Here is a 27,000-nt window from a genome sequence, read left to right as displayed (position 1 = left end):
AGGGACCGCTGGCGGGCTTATGTGAGGGCGGCAATGAACCTTCGGGTTCCTTAAAAGCCATTTGTAAGTAAGTAATTAAGTGTGACCATAGTCAAAATTTCTCTAATGCCAAGTAATTATGTTTCACGTTAACGTAAAAATGGAATAAAAAGCATCTTGCAGTCTTCTAAACAACTACAAATAATTTTTAAATAGACTCTTTCGTTTTAGTAGTTCAAAATTTGTATTAGAAATGATTACAGTACACGAATAGCTCACTTATGCTAATTAACCACACTTAGAGATGGGAACGATATATCGGTTTTTAGGAAATACCGATATTTTCTTTTCGATATAGCGATATATCGATATCGAAATTTTGATTCAATATATCAGTTTTCTCATAAATTTTTCGATTTTTTTTGTGAAATTATCATCATTATCAACAACAACAAAATCCACACTAGAACAACTCCGATAATTCCCGAGAGATGGCACTACTGAAGGTGAACAGTTACATAATTGTGCAACCTCACTCAATACCTTGTTCTAATTGGCTGGACTGGAATTCGAATTCAAACTGTTTAATATGCAGCACCAAATTCAAAATGCAACGTGTGTGAACGCGAGACAGACGGGAGGTTTATCTACTACTGTTTTAATGTTGTTATTAATGTTCTTCAAGGCAGGAGAGCAACTCCCAGCTTGAAAAGAAAACCCTCTGATCTCAAAACGGGTATCAAAACTTTTATTTCTATATTGTGCAATGGAAAGAGAAACAAGGATTTAATACCGATGTGACATTTGTTTACGTCATTGATTTCTATGCATAATCTACTGCTGACATTGTTTTCTTATTATATCTTTTAGTGCATAAATATTCTATCCCCTATAATCATCACCATTATTGTTTGGAATGTTGGAGTGTAACAATAACTTGAAATGGGAACTTACTATAGAAGGATTGTATCAAATCAACGTGTAAAGTTTGTTAAAACTTGTAACATTCTAAGTACGGTTTACTTACATTTAAAAATGATTACGTTTTTAGATAGAAAAGAGCATTAGGCCTGTATCTGTGTCCTGGATTGAATCCTATATAACATTAGAAGAATTGAATCGTTCCAATATCAAATACTGAACCATGTAGACTTCTCTTAACTCCTTCCCACTATATCTTTTAAGCTCCCTTGCCTCCACCATAATATTTATTTAGGTTAGGACCTACATCATATGGTATTGAAAATGAATTGTTTATTGTTACAATTTTATATTTATGCTTTTGACTGTTATGATATTAATTTCAATGGTAAAAAGGAATATTAAAATTTAAGTAATTTTATTGTAATACAGTAAATGTACCCCTAAAAATGCAATTTGCTTACGGAATAGCGATATATCGATAATCGTTCGATATATCGTTTATCGAAATTAGGTTTGCGATATATTGCAATATCAATATATTGGTATTTAATTTATTTCCTCCATCACTAATTATGTTTCACGTTAACATAAAAATGGAATAAAAAGTATCTTGCAGTCTTCTAAAAAACTACAAATAATTTTTTAAATAGACTCCATGGATAAATATATAATAGGATGCGAAACTGCGGACAGCACGATCTAGAAGCGGTATTCTGAAATAAGGTGATCAGCGCCCGACGTCGTAGGTGGTAAATCATAGAACTACGTGAGGACCAGCGTTCTCCACTCCGATACGAAGTCATGGATAAAATTATATATTTATCCATGACGAAGTAGTCAGAACGTTGGCCGATGACCAGCCAACAGCGTTATGAAGGCAAGATGGATTCCAGAAAAATGCAAAAGATTCGAGGAAGATGCTCAGCGCCTGGATGCAAGACTGTTAATACTGTGGGAGGGAAGCATTTTTTCTATTTTCCTCAGGAACCTATGAGGTAAGCTTTAGTATTATTATTGTGTTCTGTGTAGCCTAAACCTTACACTTGAAAACAATGTACTTTTTAGTGAAGTAGGTTAGACGAGCTGTGCATTGCTTTCTGCTAGTTTATTTAGGATTATAGTAGGAGTATAAATTTAGATGGTTCCGAAATTCAGTCAAACTGTAACGAAATGTGAAATATTGACGAAAAAGAGCAAGAAGGCTGAAAATGAAACCTCGTAAACCTGAATTGTAGCATTAGGCCACATGGCTGCAAACTAAAACCACGTGGTTTTTAGTATAAACATCTCACAGTTATGGAAAATAAAATTATGCCTTCTTTGATGTAGTTAGCCATTCTGGAGAAATTCTCAATCATGTGTAGTAATAATAATAATAATAATAATAATAATAATAATAATAATAATAATAATAATAATAAGCTTAGGCCTAATATTTAATTTAGTTTTACCCAATATCTGTTGCTGCTACCAGTTTTCCTATGGTCACTCACCACCTAGTGATACGCATTAGACATCTCTTAAAATAACACAAATGCAGCAGATAACTTAGTATTTTTTTCCCCAATTTTTGCATGATTTCTATTCAATATTTCTTCTACTTTATCTCATTAGTAATTGTAATCCATTGCTTTAGGTGTTGCAAGTGGCTCCGATTTTGTGGGCTAGAGGACCGGTATCGAGTTGCCGCACATGCCACACACACAGGTTGAGAATCTGCATGGACCACTTCATTGAGTCTGACTATTATAGCTCTTCACAAAAAGTGATACTTAAGCAAACTGCAGTGCCCACTGTTCATGCTAATGGATTAGTGGTGCCATCAAACCCTAAAATCCGGAGCCCACCATCTAGCCCAGTTATGCCTCGAGCGACCTTATCACCGGGGTCTACCCCAACTTTCAGGCATCACAAGACTTTGCGGACGTATGGTAGGAGGGCGAAGATTGATTCTGCAGTTGCTGAAGATAGTTAGTACACTAGCAATGTTTTTATGTCATTCATGTTTAAAATTTCCGATTTCATTACTCTTTTCTTTATTTTCAGGTACGCGTAGTCTCATAGGTTTACAAGCTGCAACTGAGTAGGCTGCAGGCTTGGCAGCTATGCCTCAAACAATTCCTGCTCCTATGAGTACTCCAGCTTCAAAGATTACTGCTTCGACGGCATATGCCGGGATGAATAAAGATGCATACCAACAAGGTAATTATTCCACTTAGTCAAGTTTATGGATTTCAAGGAATGCCTTAGTTTCTCATCAGCTGTTCTTACATTACATGTTTCAAAATACATAATTAATTATGTTTCGTTTTTTTTGTGATTATTATAGGGAACAGTATGATTGGTGAACAGCTGAGGGGCTATCAGCAACCATCGCTCCTATTCAATGTGGTTCCCACAGCTGAAGGTAAGCGATACTGTCTTGTGAGCCTGGTAACATGCTAGTAATCATTTAAGTTAATTGCCCCCTGCCATATGTCTGCAGTTTTCATACTTCATTCTTTTACAGTAGCGAATAATAACAAATCCTCTTAACTACAGGGCAGGGTGTTTATCTTGTTATATATCGATCGTCCAGTTCAAAAGTGCGACAACTCAAAAATTGCCATTTTTTAGTTATTTATACTACTGAGCTCTTTCCGATTCAATATTGAGATAAGTCATATTTACAACCAAAAAGAATAAAAACGAAATAAACTGCTTTAGAAGTAATTATAACTATGGACTTTATTAATTCATTATTACTACATTTCGAAATCTATTAATAATGAACTGGAAGATCGTGATATACTCGTCCTGAATACTGACTCAGTTCTAATTGTCGTGGTTATGAACCACAAATCTGTCCCTTTTTAGGGGATTTATTTGAAACTTTCAACTGAAGATATCTCAAAACTTGTTTTTTTGAGTTGTCGCACTTTTGAACCAGACGATCGATATTGCAACTGATATCCTGACAAGTCTCCCTGGCACACGAAGTACACTATCATTCCCTCTTACTGACTTCTCTTTAATATCCCAACACCTCTGCTGATTATCCCTTTCTGTTAGTGTCAGTTGTCCTCTATAGCCCAGCCTATTAGCAAAAAAATATTTTATATTACATTACAACGAACAATTCAGATTAACACAATCAAATTTGTTGCAGCATTAAACTTTTGGATTGTTACTATTACTTAACATTTATATGAGTTATAATTTGTACAGTTAAGAGCAGTTTGAAATGAATGGAGCACTAAGTCTGTTCAATTCTTGCTTCAATTTAATTTATCATTTATTTCCTTAGATACTGACATGAATACATCCAAGATGGAACAGATTCCTTCAGCTTCAGCTACACCTCCTTCCAAACTTGGTAAATATTGATCACATTTTGATGTATTGTCAATTTTGTAGTATGTTATATAGCCTATCCATAGCTTGCATGCCTTTTGTTAGGCCTACATTAACTTAACAAGGCTAAAGGTGTTGTCACGTTTCATTTTTTATTTAAAATAGTTCCCAACAATTAGATTAATCTGAAGTTAATTTCGTAATCTTTAGGTCCTGGTGTTGCAAAACGAAAACTTTTCTCGAGTCCTCACTTCTCATCTTCACCCAGGAGCAACAAACTAAAAATGGCAGCTCTGAAAGCAAAGGTGAAGAGACTGGAGAAAAAATTGCAGTGTCTTTAAAGTAGTGTAAATAGCTCATATTGTGTGTAACAAAAAGGTATAATATCATATTGGTGGAAAGTTCATAGCTTTTTTTATTATTTTTATTATTTTTTTTATTTTTATTTATTTATTTTTTTTGCCCCAGAAAAAATGTTTTTAGCAAATGTTAAATATATTGTGTAATTGTAGGGAGCAAAGTTACAGTATGTGGTACATGTGTGTGTATGTAAGAGAGATATTTGACTTTGGAAGTTGGGGGTTAACATACCTTCAGTTCACCTAGTAAACTTTTTTGCCCAACATAATGCAAGTAAGTGATGCAGCTCATGTATTTCACTCTGACCCTCAATACATACAACATTTTGGTATACGTTACCGTTATGTGTATGCCAAACAACAATGTCTAAGAACCTTAGATGTGATCCTAGAAAAGTGTTCTAAAATGTGTTGCAAAATAGTAGATAGTAATATGACAGTTTCAATTATCAAACATTTTTTTGTAGTATCTGAAATCCGATTAATGTAATATGTATCTAGTCAGCGATGTATGCAACGGAGGGGAGAAAGGAATTGGCCACTCTTACTCATTACCTCCTGCTCTGATTGTCCCATGAGTGTTACTTGTAGGGTCCAAACCTGTTTTTGGACAGTTGACTAACCAATAGTTGATGGGTCCAGGCAGACAAGGGGACAAACCATAAATTTCGATATGTAGGATATCTCATTGGAATGTGAAGAAATATGTTCTGACTAAACTATATGACAACACATTATTCAAATGGTATCATTTACATCTGTAAACGAGCACAGATGGCAGAGCATTCCAAAATATAAATATATAGATGTGGCTTTTTCTCTTATCCGACTGGGCCCCACAATTTCAATTATTCAATTTGTTGTATAGACTTTACCAATGTACTGCACACTAAATATGTAAGTGTATCTGTATGTATAGGATTACCAGATGTTCTGGATTTCGCTTGACATGGACTGCATCCTGCCAGGGTTCGTAAAAATCAGAAATTGTCCTGCTTTTCTTTCTTGCCAATTCCCAATGGACAAAAGAGAGTAACTATTGAGTTGGGGTCCATTAGAGGAATTATGTGTGTAAAATCCTTGCTCAAACAAGTCGAGTCACCAGAGAAGTATTAACAATCCGAAAATTAAATAAGGTAAAAGCTAATTTAGAATCCGTATACTTCAATTCTATTCATGATAATAGTTTTGTATCAGTTTTATTGTACAAAGACAAACAAATTACCCAATTATATAACAGAATGTAAAAAGACGTCACGTCAAGTATCAAGTTAGTCTATCATGCCCTGCTTTTATATGGAAAATTCTTTTTTCATTTAAAATGACCTGCTTTTAAATTGTTACAATCTGGTAACCCTACTGCACATGTAGTGTATGTTAAACAGTGATATGATGGACCTTGTCAAAATTGTGTTGTTGAATGTATTGTAAAATAGTATACAATAATATAGTAATTTCAATTATGTAACTAGTTTTTGCAGACTTAAAGTGCACTATACACTATTACCTAAAGAATAAAATCCCAATTATCTAACCTTGTTTTCTTTTATTTTCTGTCTCTGTTTGGCTGTATTTTAATTAGTTACATTATAAGGTAGTGTAAAATAGACCGTCTCTTCCAACTATTGGCTCCAATAACAATTTTCAGTGAAAGATGATGTGAGGAATAAAAATTTTAAAGTTTTACTTTAAATGGAGGGTTTGGGGCGGGGGGGGGGAGGAGGAATATTTACTGCATATAGTTCAACTTTTCGCCGCCAGGCGCGCTGCTAGATACGCGGAGTAATTAGTTATTATTTTCGCTACTTGGGTGCGCTGCTGGATGCACGGAGTAGTTACTCTTTTCGCTACTTGGTGCGCTGCTAGATGTAATAACGCCTCTAACCGCATATAGATGGCAGCACGATCAATTCTACAACAGCGCCTCTAGTATGTGTTACGGGAAACTCAGTGAGTTTCGCATCCTATTATATATTTATCCATGTAGACTCTTTCGTTTTAGTAGTTCAAAAATTTTGTATTAGAAATGATTACAGTATACGATTAGCTAACTTATACTAATTAACCACATTGTAGTAAACTATTCTGAATGAAAAGCTAGAATGAAATGTTAACCACGGGTTCATTGACCATAACTTCTCATCCCAACCAATATATATTGACAACGATGGTATTTGGGTAAAGGGAGATAAGTCATAAAAATGAGTTTCTATATAAATTAAAATTAAATTTCACGCTCTTTTTACGAATAATTTTTTGCATAAATAAAACACATCAAATGCAAACATTATTCCATTTTTTTGCTCACCCACTTGTAGAATTTAGCTTATGTATTCACCTGGGAAACAAAGCTTCATTTGAAAAAAAAAAAAAAAAAGACAACTCCCTTTACCCGAACACCATCGAAAAAATTTCTTGGGTAATCTATCAGTCTTTTGCAATTGAGAATACCAATTATTTTTGGTTTTGAATATTTTTCTGGCAAGTTGAAAATAATCTCATTGCTGACGAATATATCAATATAATATAGTCTAACGGTCTTACTAATAAACCGTGTATAGTTTTTATACGAGACTTATGCAGCGTTGAGACAGAAAACGTTACTAATAAACCATGCATAAGCGATGGATGTATAAAGAATCTGTAACTATACAATGGGAATTGCTTTGCTGTAGTTATATATACGAAACCCCTTGTTTAAGCGCTGTATATAGAGAAAAAATGGCCGCCCCTCTAACAGCTGTTCGTATCGACTTTCATTTTATGATGATGGATGCCTTGTAACCACAGAAGAACACACCAAAGAGCACAGAATATGTAGAATATTATTGCTGTACCTTGTAATCTTTGACCAAAATATAGTGTGGTAACGATCAGAGCCAGTTGTACTATCGATTCTTAACACGGTACACTAGAGCGCTCTACCGAATGCAATAGAGAATCTCAGATATTCTATTACCTTTCGTAATGAAGCAATGACGAAACTATGACGTAGCTGTGTAACAGTTATACTGTTATACACGACGTATGTAGTGATTATTAGTAAGGAATTTACACACGACTTATAAACGAGCTACTCATTGTAAGGTGGGTGCTCCTGTTATGGCCATGTTCCTGATATGGCCACCCACCTATTGTGAGTTAGTTAACTAAAAAATCCGCTAAATTGCAGGAGCATCCAGTGAAAGGGCATCCTGGTATGTCACTTGATCGTTTTCCATCCAGTCAGGTTGAGCAATATGGCGTCAGTTGTCTGTTTTGCGGTTTTCATGTGACCTCTTCTTATTTTTCTCTGGTAAGTCTCCTTTGTTTTATGCATGGTTTTCAAAGACTTGTTTCATGAAAACCATCGTACTCCATTCAGTTTTTAATGTTCTGTTGATTGGTGTTGTAGTTGATGGCGTATCTTTTACGAGTTATTCATAATCAAACGATTTTCGTGAAAGCTTACCTGCTCCTGATATGGCCATATCAAATGCACCATGGCCATATCAAGTTCATTTCACTTTTATTTTTTTACCTGACAAATTTACATGCCTTATAGTTGGGATTACGCAAAAATTTTGTATTTTAAGAAAAACAACTTAATTTTTATGGAAAAACCTGTTTTGACTACACTTTTGAATTATAAAAAAGATTATTAAGTGTCATTTTTATTCATTTTACACCAAAATTATTTAATTTTAACACAATTGCGCTATCAAACTGAAAACAATCACGATTTATAGAACATAGAACAAGGGTGGCCATATCATGTGCACATGTTCCTGATATGGCCACTAGGTAGACTTTTGGAATTTGGGATTTTTTGGACAATTAAAGCTATTTTTATGCGGAAAGGAAATTGTTTTAAGAAAGTCCATTAGACTGAGAACGAGTAAGAAAAAAGTGGTTTACATTTTTTTTTCAAAATGGCGGCTAGAAAAATTCTCAAACCTTAACATGGCCATATCATGGACACCTACCTTATAAGAGAGTTAAACGTCTGTAAATAGAGTTTTTATTAGTAAGACCGTAAGAGAATGTAACTACATATACTAAGGGATAACATCTTCGTTTGAAAATCTGGCTTCCAGGTTCAGCTCCCTGTAAAGTTGATTTGAACAATTTTAAAGGGAAAAATTGTTCCGGGACCTTTGGCTAAGCGCAGTAAGTAAACAGTTATTAACGATAAAGTTGAGAGTGTGTTCAGGCGCCTATACCATGCCTTTAGTGTGGTAATGGTTCCAGGAAGATTCTCTACGAATCCCCTACTGTCTTTTCTGCCTTTTAATTCAGTAAGTTAGGAAATTCGACAAATTTGCAGATCATATTTCTGACTAGAAGGGAGCTGAAGCCAGGACCGGCACCAACAACGATCTGCTTTGTTTCGAGTCCCCCCTAACTCTAATCGTGTCGATGACACACACATAAACACATACACATACTTCATGTGTACGTGACATATTATTATCAGAACACAGTAAGCCTGCCAATATCTAGAGACAAAGGCTTAATCTGCCGGATATGCAAAGGTCTCTGTGAGGCGGCCATTTCTTTCAGGTTTAATACCTCTCATTACTGAACATTGACATATCTACCCCTACATACAGAGACAATCACCTCGTACCCACGTGAAACCTCGCAATATGCACGATTAAATCGCACTAGTATTTGCTGCCAACATAACTTTATTGTTTATTGTTCTAGACCGTATTCACACCATGATCCTCAAACTCATTCTTTTCGCGTCTAACGTGATAATGTGGCGTGCAAATTAGGCATAAATTTTTTATAATAATAATAATAATAATAATAATAATAATAACAATAACAATAATAATAATAATAATTTACTTATAAATGGATTTTAGAGAACCCAGAGGTTCACATAAGCCCGCCATCGGTCCCTATCCTGAGCAAATTAATCCAGTACCTAGCATCATATCCCTCAAATACGTTATAATATTATCCTCCCATCTACGTCTCGGTCCCCCCAGAGATGTTTTTCCCCTCTCGTCTTCCAGCACACTATATCCATTTCTGGATTCACCTATACGTGCTACATGCCCTGCCCATCTCAAACGCCTGGATTTAATGTTCCTAATTATGTCAGGTGAAGAATACAATGCGTGCAGCTCTGCGTTATGTAACTTTCTCCATTCTCCTGTAACTTCATCCCTCTTAGACCCCAATATTTTCCTTAGAACCTTATTTTCAAACACCCTTAACCTTTGTTTCTTTCTCAAAGTGAGTCCAAGTTTCACAACCATATAGAAGAGCCGGTAATATAATTAGTAATAATAATAATAATAATAATAATAATAATAATAATATCTTCGAGCAACAGTACCAAATATAAATTACATTTGGGAGGAAATTAAACACAGAATAAATATGGAAAATGCCTGTTATTATTCGGTTGAAAAGCTTTTATCATCCAGTCTGTTCTCAAAAAAATCTGAAAGTTAGAATTTATAAAACAATTATATATACCAGTTGTTCTTTATGGTTGTGAAACTTGAACTCTCACTTTGAGAGAGGAACATAGGTTAAGGGTGTTTCAGAATAAGGTGCTTAGGAAAATATTTGGGGCTAAGAGAGATGAAGTTACAGGAGAATGGAGAAAGTTACACAACGCAGAACTGCACGCATTGTATTCTTCACCTGACATAATTAGGAACATTAAATCCAGACGTTTGAGATGGGCTGGGCATGTAACACTTATGGGCGAATCCTGAAATGTATATAGAGTGTTAGTTGTTAGGTCGGAGGGAAAAAGGCCTTTTGGAAGGCAGAGAGGTATATGGGAGGATAATATTAAAATGGATTTCATGGAGGTGGGATATGATTGTAGAGGCTGGATTAATCTTGCTCAGGATAGGGACCGTTGGCGAGCTTATGTGAGGGCGGCAATGGACATCCGGGTTTGTTAAAACCCATAAGTAAATAATAATAATAATAATAATAATAATAATAATAATAATAATAATAATAATTTAATACTCTTAAACGAGTAATGTCGTGTATTTGTAAATTTTATCTTGAAAACGCGCAAAGGATTTTGATAAAATCTTATGAATCGACTATTCTCGGGTGCGAGAAATCGATTTAAGTAGGTGTCGACTTGGTAAAATTAATTCAGGGGCTTCAATAACTAGATTTCGAGAATTAAGTAAGCAGACTGATTTTTAGAAACAAATAAATAATCTGTTAATAAGGAAATAAATCAAAAGGATAGATACATTTTACAACTCGGACAAGAAAGTTATTTACGAAGCAGTAATAGATGAAAGAAGCGTCCCCTCCCGCGTACCCCGATTTTGGATTATCTAGAGATCTAAGTCATCACGAAAACAAGCACAAGGATTTAGTTGTCTCGACTTTGGAAAGACTAAAAGGGCCATATTCATAGACATTCTTAGCGCGGGCTTCCGGTGGATGATCAGCGAACTAACGTTTTTCGTATTCATAAACCAGTGTTAGCGATATATGATATGAATCCTGTACAGTACAAGTAATCAGTCGATAGCCGGGACTAGTTTAGCACGCTCGTAGCGCGGGCTAGCGAAGTGTCTATGAATAGCACCCTTAGGGTTTAAATAACCAGATTTAAGGTTAAACAACGAAGTTAAATTCACTTCTAAATCGTAATAAGTTTGTATTACAGACAGACAATTATGACACAAGACGAAATATTAATTTAACAATAGTAGAACCTAAATGTCTCACATCTGCTGGTCTAAAGCATAGCATTAATTTTGGCCCTCTGTTGTACTGTACAATGCTTTAGCTAAATTACACCCAGAACTTCTAACATGTAACCCACTAACATACAACAAGAAAATTAGAAACGTGTTAATATCTTCAATTTGATTAAATAAATTTATAGCCTATGTGTATGAATTAATCAACCTATATTATATTTGTATTCTATAATTATGAAATATATATACATATATATTTTTTTTCACGTGCGATATTATTCTTCTCTAGTGTTAATATTATATTATATAATTCCATTGCCACTGTAATTTAAATTTAAGTTCCTATTTTATTTTACTTATTTATTTTTATTATTATTATTTTTTATTTTCTATATTTCTCTTATATTAATATTGTATTATATAATTTCTGTAACTGTAATTTAAATTCTATTTCCTATTTTATTTTACATTCTCTTATAGGCCTATAGGCGTGTTATTATTCTGTTGAGAAGCTTTTATCATCCAGTCTGCTGTCAAAAAATCTGAAAGTTAGAATTTATAAAACAGTTATATTACCGGTTGTTCTGTATGGTTGTGAAACGTGGACTCTCACTCTGAGAGAGGAACATGGGTTAAGGTTGTTTGAGAATAAGGTGCTTAGGAAAATATTTGGGGCTAAGCGGGATGAAGTTACAGGAGAATGGAGAAAGTTACACAAGGCAGAACTGCACGCATTGTATTCTGACATAATTAGGAACATTAAATCCAGACGTTTGAGATGGGCAGGACATATAGCACGTATGGGCAATTCCAGAAATGCATATAGAGTGTTAGTTGGGAGACCGGAGGGAAAAAGACCTTTGGGGAGGCCGAGACGTAGATGGGAAGATAATATTAAAATGGATTTGAGGGAGGTGGGATATGATGATAGAGACTGGATTAATCTTGCACAGAATAGGGACCGATGGCGGGCTTATGTGAGGGCGGCAATGAACCTTCGGGTTCCTTAAAAGCCACTTGTAAGTAAGTATAGGCCTATTAATATTATATCTGAACTGCGACCGAACACGAGCGCTGCTCATTCGGTATCAAATTTTTATTAATACTACCGTCGACCGGGTATACTTTACACAAGGGGGGGTAACTTTACACATTTCTAGAAAAATGGTGTATAACAGTTTCAATAATGGCACACACTTCAGTCTACCACATATACGTGCTGTTGTCACATAGAATCAGTTCCACGAAGTTACTACACTTTGTCTATAATGTGCTGCCTTCTAAACATTTTTCTAGAAATGTGTAAAGTTACCCCCCTTGTGTAAAGTATACCCGGTTGACGGTACTGTATCTCTTGTTTTATATTGTTTTGTATTATTTTATTTCTATTTCTCTTGTTTGTGTGTAGTTATATTCTTTATATTTCTCTTGTTTGTTTGTAATTATATTCTTTATTCTGTACTTCTCGCTAACATAACTATGCAATTCTGTTAGAGCCTGTTTGGGGTCGCACCCTGATACTTTAATGAGAAACTGTCAGCTGACTGAGCTACAGCTGAGCTCCACTTGCAATATGAAGACTGACTAGATTTAATACCAAGTTTTCAAGGGATGTCTTATCAGGGACTTAACAGTAGTTTGTTACATCTGAATCGCAACGCCCATCCAGTCTAGTCACTGACGAGGAAGTACTGTTATTGTCTAGCAGAGGACAAAGCTGGAGCAAGGACACTGCCTCCCTGTTCTGCTATTGTTGTGACGACGAACAATAGACCAGCCGCCATCCTCACCTCGAGTCAAAGACGGCTGCACGTTTGCCTCTACCGACCGCACCCTGTTTATCCGGGGCAGCCCTCTCTCACACAGCTTTATTTTTCTTAACTTTCTTAACTAATAACTAAAATTAATGACGACCTGAACTCAATCTGCACATGGATACGGAAATTCCGACTTAAACTAAATCCAGAAAAATCACAGTCAATCATTGTGGGCCATTCACGTTTGTTAAGCACTATTACCATACCAAATTTGTCCCCGATTAAAATACACGGCACCGAAATTCCGTTCAGTGAATCAGTAAAGAATCTAGGTATTTATATGGATAAAAGTTTAAATTGGAACATTCAAGTTGCAGAAACCTGCAAAAAGGTATTTTCATTAATCCACTCGTTTAGACGATTGAAGAATTTTCTACCCCTTTCCATGAAAAAAATGTTAGTGCAAACACTCGTGATGCCCCACTTCGATTACTGTGATATTCTGCTTACTGACCTAAGCGTTACTTCGGCGCAGAGACTACAACGTGTTCATAATATGTGCGTCCGTTTCGTCTGCAATATTCGCCGGGCTGATCACGTAACACCATCCCTCGAAATGTTGTCCTGGCTCCGTCTAGAAGATCGTAGGAAAATCCACTGTCTTTCCCTTCTCTTTCACATATTACATTTCTCCACTCCTGTCTATCTTGCGTCTCGTTTTCAAAATTTATCCGCCCATCATAACCTAGACACACGATCACAACACTCCTCAATATTATCCATTCCCTCCCACCGAACATCCTCATATTCATCTTCTTTCACTGTGGCTGTTCCTCGACTTTGGAATTCCCTACCGTTTAATGTCAGGGACTGTCAGACATCAAATCAATTTAAGAATAGGTTAACGAGATATTTTTCTAACAATTATTGTCAACAATAATAGCTGTTTCAGGTTTCTCAGTGTTTAATGGTTATATATATCACAGATAAATATATAAATTATCTCATTATTATTATTATTATTACTATTATAATTACCATTATTATTATTATTATTATTATTATTATTGTTATTATTATTATCATTATTATTATAACTATTTCTTACCAGTGTTTATTATTGTCACACTAACATTAGTTATCCAATTTTCATCATTTACTTTCATGTTGTTTTATGATCTAGATATGAATGTAATAACTATGTAAGCAATTGTATTCAATTAGAATTAGAGTCTGGCTGGGCGGAAGAGAAGGCCTACTGGCCTTAGCTCTGCCAGATTAAATAAATAAATTATTATTATTATTATTATTTTGTGAAGTAAAATATATTCTTATCTTTATCCTGAAGATCAGCAGCGTTGACAGCTTTCATGTTATTCAAAAATATCTGCTAAATAGGCTACTTCAAACAATCACGGAAAATTTGTTTGCTGTAATAGTAGTAGTAGTAGTAGTAGTAGTAGTAGTAGTAGTAGTAGTTTTAGTAGTAGTAGTAATAGTAGTAGTAGTAGTAGTAGTAGTAGTTTTAGTAGTAGTAGTAATAGTAGTAGTAGTAGTAGCAGCGGTATTAATACTAGTAACAGTAGTAGTAGTAGCAGCATCAGTAGTAGTAATAGTAGCACTATTAGTAGCAGTAGTTGCATCAGCAGTAGTAGTAATAGTTCTAGGAGTGGCACTAGTAATAGTAGTAGTAGCACTAGCAGTAGTAGTAGTAGTAGTAGTTATTGTAGTAGTGTAGTGGCAGTAGTAGTAGCAACTAGTAGTAGTAGTAGTAGTAGCAACAACAGTAGTAGTAGTAGTAGTAATAGTAGTAGTAGCAGTAGTAATAGTAGTAACAGTAGTAGTAATAGGAGTAGCAGTAATACTAGTAGTAGGCTAACAGTAGTAGTAGCAGCAGTAATAGTAGTAACAGTAGCAGTAACAGTAGTAGTAGTAACAGTAGTAGTAATAGTAGTAACAGTAGTAGTAGCAGTAGTAATAGTAGTAACAGTAGTAGTAGCGGTAGTAATAGTAGCAACAGTAGTAGTAATAGTAGCAGTAGTAGTAATAGGAGTAGCAGTAATACTAGTAGTAACAGTAGTAGTAATAGTAGTAGTAGCAGTAGTAATAGTAGTAACAGTAGTAGTAATAGTAGCAGTAACAGTAATAGTAGTAACAGTAGTAGTAGCGGTAGTAATAGTAGCAACAGTAGTAGTAATAGGAGTAGCAGTAATACTAGTAGTAACAGTAGTAGTAGCAGTAGTAGTAATAGTAGTAACAGTAGTAGTAATAATATTAGTAGTAGCAGCAGTAATAGTAGTAACAGTAGTAGTAGTAGTAGCAGTAGTAACAGTAGTAGTAGTAGAAATAATAGTAGTAGCAGTACTAGCAGCAGTTGTATTAGTAGTAGCAGTGTAATAGAAGTAGTAGTAGTAGTAGTAGTAATAGTAGCAGTAACAGTAGTAGTAGCAGTAGTAATAGTAGTAACAGTAGTAGTAGCGGTAGTAATAGTAGCAACAGTAGTAGTAATAGGAGTAGCAGTAATACTAGTAGTAACAGTAGTAGTAGCAGTAGTAGTAATAGTAGTAACAGTAGTAGTAATAATATTAGTAGTAGCAGCAGTAATAGTAGTAACAGTAGTAGTAGTAGTAGCAGTAGTAACAGTAGTAGTAGTAGAAATAATAGTAGTAGCAGTACTAGCAGCAGTTGTATTAGTAGTAGCAGTGTAATAGAAGTAACAGTAGTAGTAGTAGTAGTAGTAGTAATAGTAGCAGTAGTAATAGTAGTAGTACTTTAGTAAGCTTAAGTTATTTAGCGTCTGAATGAGATGAAGGTGATAATGCCGGTGAAATGAGTCCGGGGTCCAGAACCGATAGTTACCCAGCATTTGCTCGTATTGGGTTGAGGGAAAACCCCGGAAAAAACTTCAACCACGTAACATGTCCCGACCGGGAATCGAACCCAGGCCACCTGGTTTCGCGGCCAGACGCGCTAGCCGTTACTCCACAGGTGTGGACAGTAGTAGTAGTAGTAGTAGTAGTAGTAGTAGTAGTAGTAGTAGTAGTAGTAGTAGCAGTAGTAGTTTGTTAAACGACGCTTTCAACAGTACAGGTCATTCAGAGTCGAAATTCAACTGTACGAGGTATGACCGACAAATTTTGTCTTCAAGAACGTTCTTTTGCGTGCACTAGATCTACGAAATGAGACATACAGCTTTACTTTCATCCGAAAAGGAGCCATGCTATTGAATTTATCATCCTTAATAGCCATTGCTCTAGGCAGTATCTGGATCCACAGATATTGGGTCCAATACGTTCGATTGGGTTTCCGCTACGAAATAATTAACGCCACGTGCTTAACGATGATAGCCTTGATGTGGGTACTAAAACGCTGATAGCCCTCGCTATTATTGTTAGCGGCCAGTGGTTAGCTGATTAGCTCTTCGTGTTTCTGTAGCGCCATGAAGTTAAATTTAGTTTTATGTGACAAAATTTATATCTTTCTCCACGGCGACCTATAGTACAGGGCTATTAAAAAAGAAGGAGCAAATTTCAAATATTTATTTCTTCCAAACTACAAAAGATAGAAACACAATTCCAACGTTCCTGGACAGACGAAAGTTTAAATTTTGAACAGTCCGGGTAGAAGTTCCAGTCACGGCCGCATTGGCGCTGTTGATTGTAATAAAATGGCGACACAACAGGAAAAAGCCTTTTGTGTGCTGAAATTAGCAAAACTAGAGTCCATTATTGAAGTTCAACGTGCTTTTCGCCGTCGGTTTAATAAACAATCGCCTCGTCATAAGCAGATTTACCAGTGACATCGAAAATTCGTAGAAGATGGTTGCATCTGCAAACAGAAAAGCACGGGACGACCACGCACATCGAATGAAAATGTCGAGCGTATTCGTACAGTTTACGAAAGGAGCCCAAAAAAATCCACAACACGAGCAAGCAGAGAACTGAACATTCCTCAACCAACGGTATGGCGAGTTCTGAAACACCGTCTGCACATGAAGCCGTACAAACTGCAGTTATTGCAAGCATTGCATCCTGACGACCACAACAAAAGGTACGAATTTTGCATTGGCATGCTAGATGATATGGAAGAAGGCAATTTTTCTGAACGATTAATCTTTTCCGATGAATCCACTTTGGATTGGAAGAGGACGAGGAGATCAACTTCAACGCCGGTGGCCTTCCAGGTCTCCAGACCTCACGTAAAAGACCGTGTTTTATCCACCCTATGCCTGACACTCTTGAAATTCTGCGACATCGAATTGTTGAAGCTGTGAATTCGATAACTAGAGACCAGCTGATTCGTGTGTGGCAAGAATTGAGCCACCGTCTTGATATTTGTCGTGTAACACATGGTGCTCATATTGAATGCATACAACATTGAATCTTTCTCTGTCCAGGAACGTTGGAATTGTGTTCCTATCTTTTGTAGTTTGGAAGAAATAAATGTTTGAAATATTTTTGAATAGCTCTGTATTATAAAAATCCCCGATTCACTCCAACAATCCAAAGCCTTCTTCTCGTTAAAGCCACCAGGAAGTTTCCGTAAATAAACACATTTCAACATACTCTAAGTGAGAGAGGAAGATATGACATAATTGTAAATAAATTACACCACAATTCCCTGAAGAATATGAGTTTCTAGCATATTTGTGGTAACCCTATTGTAATCTAAAATATGTCCCCACAGAGCTGTGTCAAAGAGAAGTGTCTGGGCGATTTCTACGAATGCAGATTAGAGTTCCGACGTGGCAGGAAGTTTTATCACGACAGTGGTGAAGTTATCCACTCGCTCACGTGAACATGTTCCTCGACATGGAGGAAAAACAAGTTCTCTCGAACTCTTGTCCAAGGTGTGATGAACATGGTTCTGCTTTCTCTGTAGACAAACAAGACCGCCTGTTACGTAGGCAACTTGCTATACAGCTGACAGAAACTGACTAGGTCGAGGCAGACTGATTGATTGCCTAACATGGCAAACTTCATTAGTCTGTTTACTTATCTGTATTCTCTCCTGCAGGTGAAGTTATAGTGTTACAGACTACAAATCTAGTGGATCCAAGTACATTATTGTATGATTATTATTATTATTATTATTATTATTATTATTATTATTATTATTATTATTATTATTATTATTATTATTTCCAAGGCTATTAAGAGTGGCATTCTTTGTGAATCCATCATAAGTAATATCTACCTTCGTATTCCTTCTAAAGGATTAAGATTTCAAAAACATTTTTATACCAGTAAGTCTAAATCTCTTTCACCGGTTGCCAGATGCATAAAACTTGCCAATTTGCATGGTATGAAATTGGATTCTTTTAATGTATAGTTTGAATATTTTATTGTTGTTGTTTTAATATTGGATTCTAATTCAACTCTAACACATGTTTGTTGCAATTGTTTGAATTGAGTTATTCTTCATTTTCACATCTATCCATGAACGTCTTTTCATGTACATTTATTGCAGTTATTGTCATTATTTGTAATTATTATTGTTATTTTTAATTATTGTCATTATTTGTAATTTTTGTCATTTGTTCTGAACTAATATTGGCCTCTGGCTGTTGTACAGCAGTCTAAAATAAAAATAAATAAGTAAATACGTAAGTAAATAAATAAATAAAAATAAACAAATGAAAAATAAATAAATAAAGTATTCTACTCGGTACCAAATTTCATTTTCATAATCATGTCCAATATATTTATAATCATTCCTTTAGAATGCTCGGACTTATAAGGTCTATAACTTATTCTTTTTCTACTCCAGCTACTTTTGTAATTCTATACTATACATTAATCAGATCTGAACTTGTATATGCATCTGTTGTCTGGAATTCTATTACTTCTACTGATTCGGATAAATTGGAAATTATTCAAAGAAAATTTATGTCCCTATGTGCTTTTAAGTTTTTACCAAATTCATCTGTTTTCAATTATGAACGTACTTGTAAATATTTTAACTTTTCTAGCCTTTATGCTAGACGTCTTGAACTTGACTATTTATTCTTTTGTAGGCCTTAAAGAGTCATATTGATTGTGAATCCTTCATAAGCAATATCTACCTTCGGGTCCCTTCGGATGGTTTAAGATTAAAATATATATATACCTATAAGCCGAAATCTCTTTCTCCAGTTGTCAGATGCATTAAAGCTGCCAATTTACATTGTATTAATTCTGATCTGTTAAATACAGTATATAGTTTGTTGTTTGGTTATTTTTATATTAAGTATACACATCAAAATTACATTTATTTCAATTTAATTAGTTTCTTTTGCTTTTGAGCTTTTCTGTATCATGTATTTTACAGTTATCTATTCATTTTGTCATTATTGTTTATTTGTATTTGTCTCAATTGTTTTTATGCACTGCTTTTGTAATTCCTTGTTCACTGTAAATCTTGTGCTAACATTTATCTTGTGCTGAACTGTTATTGGCTCCAGGCTGTTGTACAGCACAATAAATATTAGCAAATAAAAAAAATAAAATTATTATTATTATTATTATTATTATTATTATTATTAGATTACGTCAATTTTCAGCTCTCCCCTTTTAAAATTCTCTAATGTTCCTTAATATGGAACGTCTAAAATCAGAGTGAGACAAGTGGCCAATTGGCTTGGAGCTCATACAAACACTTCCTCTCACCCCCAATTTCCCTTGTAAGGACGCGTTTTCGCTCATCTTTTAATTGTTTCTCCTCCCATTTCTCCATTCATTAACTAAAATCATTGGAAAAATTTAAAGTTATGTCATTTCAGTGAAAGCAACAAATGAGACCTAAAAAAAGATTAATCCTTTTAAGTACACATATTTGGACTACGATGCATCTTACATCAAAGGCTAACAAAATAATACAAATTTGAACATGTGTGAAACTAAACACAGGACCTCGAAGAACAAAATGAAGAAGGATACAAAAGTGAAATTCTGTAATAGATATTGGCACAGTCTAGTATATACAGTCGCGAAGCTCAATACGTAGTAAATATGCAAACATTAGGTAGTTGCTCACCACTAGGATCGCTAATATCGCCTCATTACAGGCAATGCAAAATAGTACCGTCACAGTCTATTGTTTCTAGCACCCTCAAAACTCAAGCTTCGTGACTGTATATAGTAGGCTGTGATATTGGGTCATTTTATAGAAAATTTTCAGTTTTTTATGTCATCAAAATCCGCGCCCTGACTATGATGGTGGTGATGGTAATAAAATAAGTAGGCATAATCACAATGTAGTTCTAGGTATTGTGTTTGAAGTTTATAGAACTGATCTAACTCATCTAATACCTCAATTCTACCACTCTCAACTGCTGACAAATAACACATTTCCATGCAGGAACATAAAACATAAAATTAGCTACATTTCCGACTAAAAATACGTTCGATTGGGCTTCCGTTACTATATCATTTACTCCACGTGCCTAACGACAGCCTTGGTGCGGGTATTAAAACACTGATAGCCTTCGATATTATTGTTAGCGGCCAGTGCCCGTATCAAGCGCTGCTTAACAACAATGGCCGATTGGTGCTCTTATTTACGATTGCTGATTCTTTAAACAGAGCAAAAATAAACTCCTTGTAAGATCTGGGTTTATTTTTACGCGAGTTTTACAATGTTGATAATGCAGTCGTTTTGTTTGTCATACATGCAAGGTTTCTCCACAACCAATGCAAGGCTTTTCCTGTTCTCAAAACATTCCCAAATACACAAACATTGTAATTCGTTATATATAGCATTCTGAAGTTAAACAGTATGTAGGATTTTCAATGAAGATAGATTTGCTACGAGGTCAGTAGTGACTTACAGATAACAGACCACAATTTTATGGCATAACAATAACCAGAGATGAGAATCGTAAATAAATATATGCGTATATGTGTGTTAGTGTATATTTCAAAATTAGGAATATATTTCTTGTAAGTTTCTACAGAGCGTTCGCCTACGGGTGGGGCCAGGAAAGCGACCTGCCTGCGATGTCGCTTGCGGGAATCGTCTATCCGTAAGCTTCCGCTTTCTATACTATACTCTGTAGGGTTTTAATTTTAAAAGTTTAGCAGCAGTAAAGACTGATGTTTTTGAAACACTAACTTCCTGTGAAACACGTCTTAGAGATTTATTAGGAGAGCGTGTAAATGATGCACTGATTTCATCAATTGTTTCTCCCGTCAATACTCTTCGTTTTCGCTTAGGAATTGTAGCATTTATCGACCCTGTTGTCCTTAATTTGTTAACAAGACGTCTAACAGTTTCTCTACCCTGAATTGGAGCACCCGGATATTTCACTTCAAATTGCCTACGCACCTCTCTATATGACTCTGTTTTCACATATGCATCATACATAAAAACTCCTTGTTCAAGCGAGAATTTTGCGTTTTGCATTGTTAACAAATTTTACACACACGCTGAATATTTAAGCAACTGTGTCAAGAAACTGCACTGTACGTGTTAAATACTGCAACATCTGGCTCACAACTGATAACTTGTCGACCTTGATGTCCTTGATTGTCGAGCGTGTCTCAACAACTGCACAAAGCGGCGTATCAGTACATGCCGCTTTCCTGGCCTCACCCGTAGGCGAACGCTCTGTATAATTTTCGTAGTGAATGCTGCTTCCCATATTTTCTGGAGCTTCTTTGAAGTATGTAAAATACGTCATCGCTACTGGCATGAGAGCACCGAATAAAATTAGCCGTGCCGAGAGGACTCTTTTAGTAATATCCCGGCATCGAAAGTAGCTACAGATCTGTACTATAACTCATTTGATTTGTAATCGCGAGTTCTGCAATACTGAAGTGATAATAGACATGTATGATACACTTTGAGAAAACAATAATGAAACATTTGTGGTGACCTGCAACTAATTTTGGATTGTCTCTTCATATGAAGAGAAAATATTATATTAAACGCCCTTCATTACTTACCTGTACTCTCCATTTGTAAACCGAAATACAAATAAAGTATTCAAACTAAGACAACTGTAGTTTAATTCTCGAAATGAGGTGAAGTGTGCCACTAATCCCAGATACAACGCAGAATTTTTAGAACCATTTTGTGGCCGGGAAGTGCATGTGAGACGGCTGATTGTAGTATCATGTGACACTATGGCGAAAGCTGCTGGTATCATCAAGCTACTGTATCTGAATATGATACATCACACGACTCACATCCAAAGCGACCTGCCTAGCTGATTCAACACGATGATGGAGTTCGGCAACATTTATTCCTCCCCCTCTTAAAGTGTTACATAAAAGTTTTTTCCATCTTTCAGCTTTTTATCTTCCGAATTCTTCTAGATTCCTTCAGTGAAACGGCAACCTATGGAGTGAGACAAGTAACCTAATAGGTTGGAACTCACATAGCTTGTTATTAGCAGTCTGAAATCCTCTTGCAAGAGTAGCTTTACGAACTTGCATACCTTTTAGGTGTTTTCACTCTCGTGTGATACTCTTCTTACGCCTTATTTTGTTTAGTTTGTTATTTAACGGCGCTGTATCAACTAGAGGTTATTTAGCGTCGATGGTATTGATGATAGCGAGATGGTATTTGGCGAGATGAGGCTAGGATTTGCCATAGGCTACCTGGCATTCGCCTTACGGTTGGGGAAAACCTCGGGAAAACCCAACCAGGTATTCAGCCCAAACGGGAATCGAACCCGCGCCCGAGCGCAACTCCGGATACTTCCGCCTTATTATTATTATTATTATTATTATTATTATTATTATTATTATTATTATTATTATTTAGTCAACTGTCCGAAGACAGTTTTGAACCTCACAAGTGACATCACACATGAGGAAACTAAGCCAGGAGATAATGAGATAGGGTGGCCAGTTCCTTTCCCCCTCCATTGCATACATAGCCGATTAGCTACATATTAGGCCTACACTAATCAGACTTCAGATGTCTTCGTCTGGCTCGTACCGTTAAGTGAGATATAAGCTTATATACTGTCTGTTAATACATGTATGTACATATCAGCCAGAACCTCAATCAGAGGATGATGATGATGATGATGATGATTATTATTATTATTATTATTATTATTATTATTATGATCATAATCGATCTTAGATGTGTAAGTTATTTTTTCCTCGCAGAAATAGCACATTCTCCGTTTTTAATAATGATTTCGCATTTAGTAGCGAATTTAAGTTCAATAAAATTTCGTTTGATGATGGGAAATGAGAATAAATATGTCAACATATTTTGTAACAGTACATTATGCAACGAGCCTATAATGGTAGTAATTAAGACGCGAGTATGTTTATGAAACGAGCGCAAGCGAGTTTCATAATTTTAATACGAGCGTCTTAATTACCATTATAGGCAAGTTTCATACGACTTTTTATGCTCGACTATATTTCTAACTTGAAATTATTCATAAGTATTCATGTTATTCTTATCTGACTGAGGAGCGGAACTGACCTTGTGCAATACCTCGTAAATTGTGAGATGTGCGCAGACGCGAAAGTATTGATTTTTTCCTAGAAACTTTGTCTAATCTCGCGCTAGTTGTCGTTCAATTGCATATCCGAGAATAATCGATACGTGCACTTTCATATTGCTACAATTGTATTTTCTGATTGGTGGAACACCCGAACTTTAATGAATAAGCGTACTTTAATTAGGTCCATTAAAGGGCTGCTACCAGGTGTATAATTACTACATTTCGGCATGGTCGAGCATAAACACGTTAAATCTGTCACTAATGAGAAAATCATCTCTAGCTATACCTTATGAGATGATATTATGTTATAGTGTGTAAAAAAATTATGTTATTTTAGGCCCTATAAAAGATTAACTGTAAAGAAATAAACATCTATATTATTATTACTCGTACAATCACTTTTAGCAGAATATTGGTTAGTTTATTTTACCACTTCATGTAATGGCTTCACTCAAAGTTTAACCCCACCCCAAGTCCAAAAAATATATATATATATATATATATATATATATATATATATATATATATATCATAATTATTGAAAACGCAACATTTTGACGAGAACTCCCTTCTATACAGACTTCATCTCTTTTTCCTGGTTAATAAAATTCAGCGATGGTTTCGACATGATGAACTAACGTTTTCTCAAAGATTTAACACGGGTGAGATGTGGGAAAATGAACACGTGCTAGATATCGCCACTGTCAAGTGATTCAGGCCTACCTAACATCGTACGCTGTTGCTTGTTCGTTGTGCAATGCCACATACTGCAGTTTAATCTCAGAGTATTATAAAAATGTGTGTTTACCTCACGTTGCATCATTATTAGTAACGCGTGGGAATTTCACAGTTTAGCCTTGAAGCATTGTAAATATTGTACATCCGCTACTGCAGCCAACGACGCAGAAAAGCTTCTACTCTAGCTGAACCAATCAAAGCAGAGAATGATAATGGGGAAACAATGAAATGACAATAACAGAGAATTCAAAACTTCAACACCACCACCGTCTCGTCGTCTTCATTTTAGTCGTTGCCATCATCAACATACAATATTTGTGGTCGTCCACGTAATATACTGTACGTCATTGCTGTCATTGTCATCGTCATAACCATAGAGTCTTCCTAACCATCTTCATTGCCATATCCATAACTACCTTCATCTATCTTCATTATCGTCTTTATAACCATCTTCACCATCGGCGTCCTCATAACCATCATCACTATAATAGTCTCTGTTACCATTTTCAACATCGTCGTCTTCATAACTATTTTCTAGTTTGTTATCTTCATAAACACTTTTAAAATCGGATTCTTCATAACCATCATTATCGTCTTCATAACTATTTTCAAAATCATCGACTTCAGAGACATTTTCAACATCGTCTTCGAAACCATTTTCAACACTGTCGACTTCGTAACAGTTTTCAACATCGTGTTGGTAAACATTTTCAACATAATCGTCTTCTTCTTCTTCTTCTTCTTCTTCATTTTCATTATCGTCGTGTTTGCAACCATCTTCACCATCATCTTCGTAACAATTTTCAAGTTAGTTGTCTTCATAACTATTTTCGATTTCGTTATCATCATAAACATTTTTCAATCTTCATAACCATTCATCCTATGATTGAGGTTGTGGCTGATATATACATCTATTAAACACCCTACCCCATTATCTCCTAGCCTATTCCCCATTTCAGTTTGGTTGATAGGCTTTCCCCTCTACTCACACTCTTTACCATCCGTGAAGGGGAAGATGCTACTGGCTATCTTACTAACGTTCGACTAATTGACTTTGAACTTAGTGAAAATTCTTATTATTGAAAATGTTTACCGGTAATCTATATTTCGAAAATCTATACTAAGCGTTTGTATTTCATTTTATTGCTGTTTATATCAACTCGAACATTAAAAAGCTACCGACAGCAGAAGATAAATGTTTTCTTCACCGCTAGTTGCTATTCTATAGCATACACAACGGGACAATCTGCATTGTGTCACTCCCCCCTGACTTCATAATACAAACTGACATCCCTTAATTTAATTATTAGTTGAAAATATTGCAAGAACGACGCTAAATATACTCAAACATGTAATTGTCAAACATCTGTGTCACTGTATTTTACATTCACTTATGTACTTTATTTAATATTTTATTTGCTAGTGTGTACAACTTGGGAGGGTGCAGGTATAAGAGGTAACAGCTACCGGTCTGTTATACTGACGGACTCAGGGCAAGTAGAAGGGGAAAGAAATGCCTTCGCATCCTCTCAACTTGTATGAAATGTCGTTTAGTTCAGTTATAAGTGGTGTCTTCTTGGTATCACTTGTGAGGTTCAGATCTGTCTTCGGACAGTTAACTAAACAACAGACAATATAACCATTCTTTATTGTCTTCATAACCATTTTCATCATCGTCGTCTTCATAGCAATTTCCATCATCGTCGTCTTCAAAGCTATTTTCAACCTTGTGGTCTTTATAACCATTTTCATCATTGTCTTCGTAACCATTTTCATCATCGTCGTCTTCATAGCCATTTTCAACATCGTCATCTTTATAACCAACCATTTTCACCATCACCTTCGTAACCATTTTCATCAAAGACGTCTTTATAGCCATTTTCATCATCATCGTCTTAGCAATTTTCATCATCGTCGTCTTCAAAGCTATTTTCAACATTCTGGTCTTTATAACCATTTTCATCATTGTCTTCGTAACCATTTTCATCATCGTCGTCTTCATAGCCATTTTCAACATCGTCTTTATAACCATCTTCACCATCGTCTTCGTAACCATTTTCATCAAAGTCGTATTCATAGCCATTTTCATCATCTTCGTCTTCAAAACTACTTTCATCATCGTCGTCTTCGTAACCATTTTCGTGATCTTTTTCTTCATAGCCATTTTCAACATCGTCGTCTTCATAGCTATTTTCAACATCGTCAATTACACTATTATCATCTTCATAAGCATGTTCCTCATTGTTGTCTTGAGAATGACATTCATCATCATCATCATCATCATCGTCGTCGTCAATAAATCTGACAATGCAGCTGTTATGAACCATCTTACTGTATAGCCTAACCTAGCAAATAGAGAGACAATTCCTACAGGAATAACAGCATCATCTACAATATAATCATGCAAACTATAGTTCGACTATGCAGCGGATGACATCTTATCAAATATAAATACTGCAGGTTTATCTGGTAAACGAAGCAGTTGTGGAAAAGGTTTCCTGATTTACTTTGATCTTACCTCACCACTATTGGTCCATTATCACCGGATCATGTCCTATTGCTCTTAATTAGGCAACTTATTACATCAACAAATCGTCGAAGGTTCTGCTGGTAAACAGAGGAGAAATTGAGTCGCTAGCAGCATCTCCATGAATTGCGATGTCAATCAAATGTCAGAGCGCGCGTTGGGATCTCTGAAGTTAATAGGAAGCGCCACATCCAATTCCGAAGAGTGACACTGACGTTCAAGGACAACGATTCCACGTGCGGTATGT

General features: G+C 35.6%; 2 protein-coding genes across 5 annotated transcripts in view; one reads left to right on the top strand and one right to left on the bottom strand.

Annotated features, from left to right (window-relative positions):
• LOC138698540 (uncharacterized) overlaps positions 1-27,000 on the bottom strand; it is a 791,920-nt gene that overhangs the window by 297,603 nt on the left and 467,317 nt on the right. The gene's annotated exons all lie outside the window — the stretch shown is intronic.
• On the top strand, positions 1,564-6,137 carry LOC138698538 (uncharacterized). 4 transcript variants are annotated; one of them, XM_069824542.1, is made up of 6 exons: positions 1,564-1,898; positions 2,540-2,873; positions 2,950-3,105; positions 3,233-3,310; positions 4,190-4,258; positions 4,447-6,136. In XM_069824542.1, the coding sequence occupies exons 3-6, from the start codon at positions 3,009-3,011 to the stop codon at positions 4,575-4,577; spliced, it is 375 nt and encodes a 124-aa protein (XP_069680643.1). In that variant the 5' UTR covers positions 1,564-1,898; positions 2,540-2,873; positions 2,950-3,008; the 3' UTR covers positions 4,578-6,136. The 4 variants fall into 4 exon arrangements, with proteins under 4 accessions (XP_069680643.1, XP_069680645.1, XP_069680644.1 ...); XM_069824544.1 differs by lacking the exon at positions 2,540-2,873 and having other exon boundaries at positions 4,447-6,137; XM_069824543.1 differs by lacking the exon at positions 1,564-1,898 and having other exon boundaries at positions 1,905-2,834; positions 4,447-6,137.

Source organism: Periplaneta americana, chromosome 4, assembly GCF_040183065.1.
Source record: "Periplaneta americana isolate PAMFEO1 chromosome 4, P.americana_PAMFEO1_priV1, whole genome shotgun sequence".
Lineage (NCBI taxonomy): Eukaryota > Metazoa > Arthropoda > Insecta > Blattodea > Blattidae > Periplaneta > Periplaneta americana.
Note: the sequence above shows the minus strand (reverse complement) of the source record. Positions and strands in the feature narration are given on the sequence as shown.

Coding starts and splice junctions, on each gene's coding strand:
- LOC138698538 (XM_069824544.1), top strand. CDS start 3,009: ATGCCTCAAACAATTCCTGCTCCTATGAGTACTCCAGCTTCAAAGATT. Junction 3,311..4,189: donor TGTGGTTCCCACAGCTGAAG/GTAAGCGATACT, acceptor TTATTTCCTTAG/ATACTGACATGAATACATCC. Junction 4,259..4,446: donor TACACCTCCTTCCAAACTTG/GTAAATATTGAT, acceptor CGTAATCTTTAG/GTCCTGGTGTTGCAAAACGA.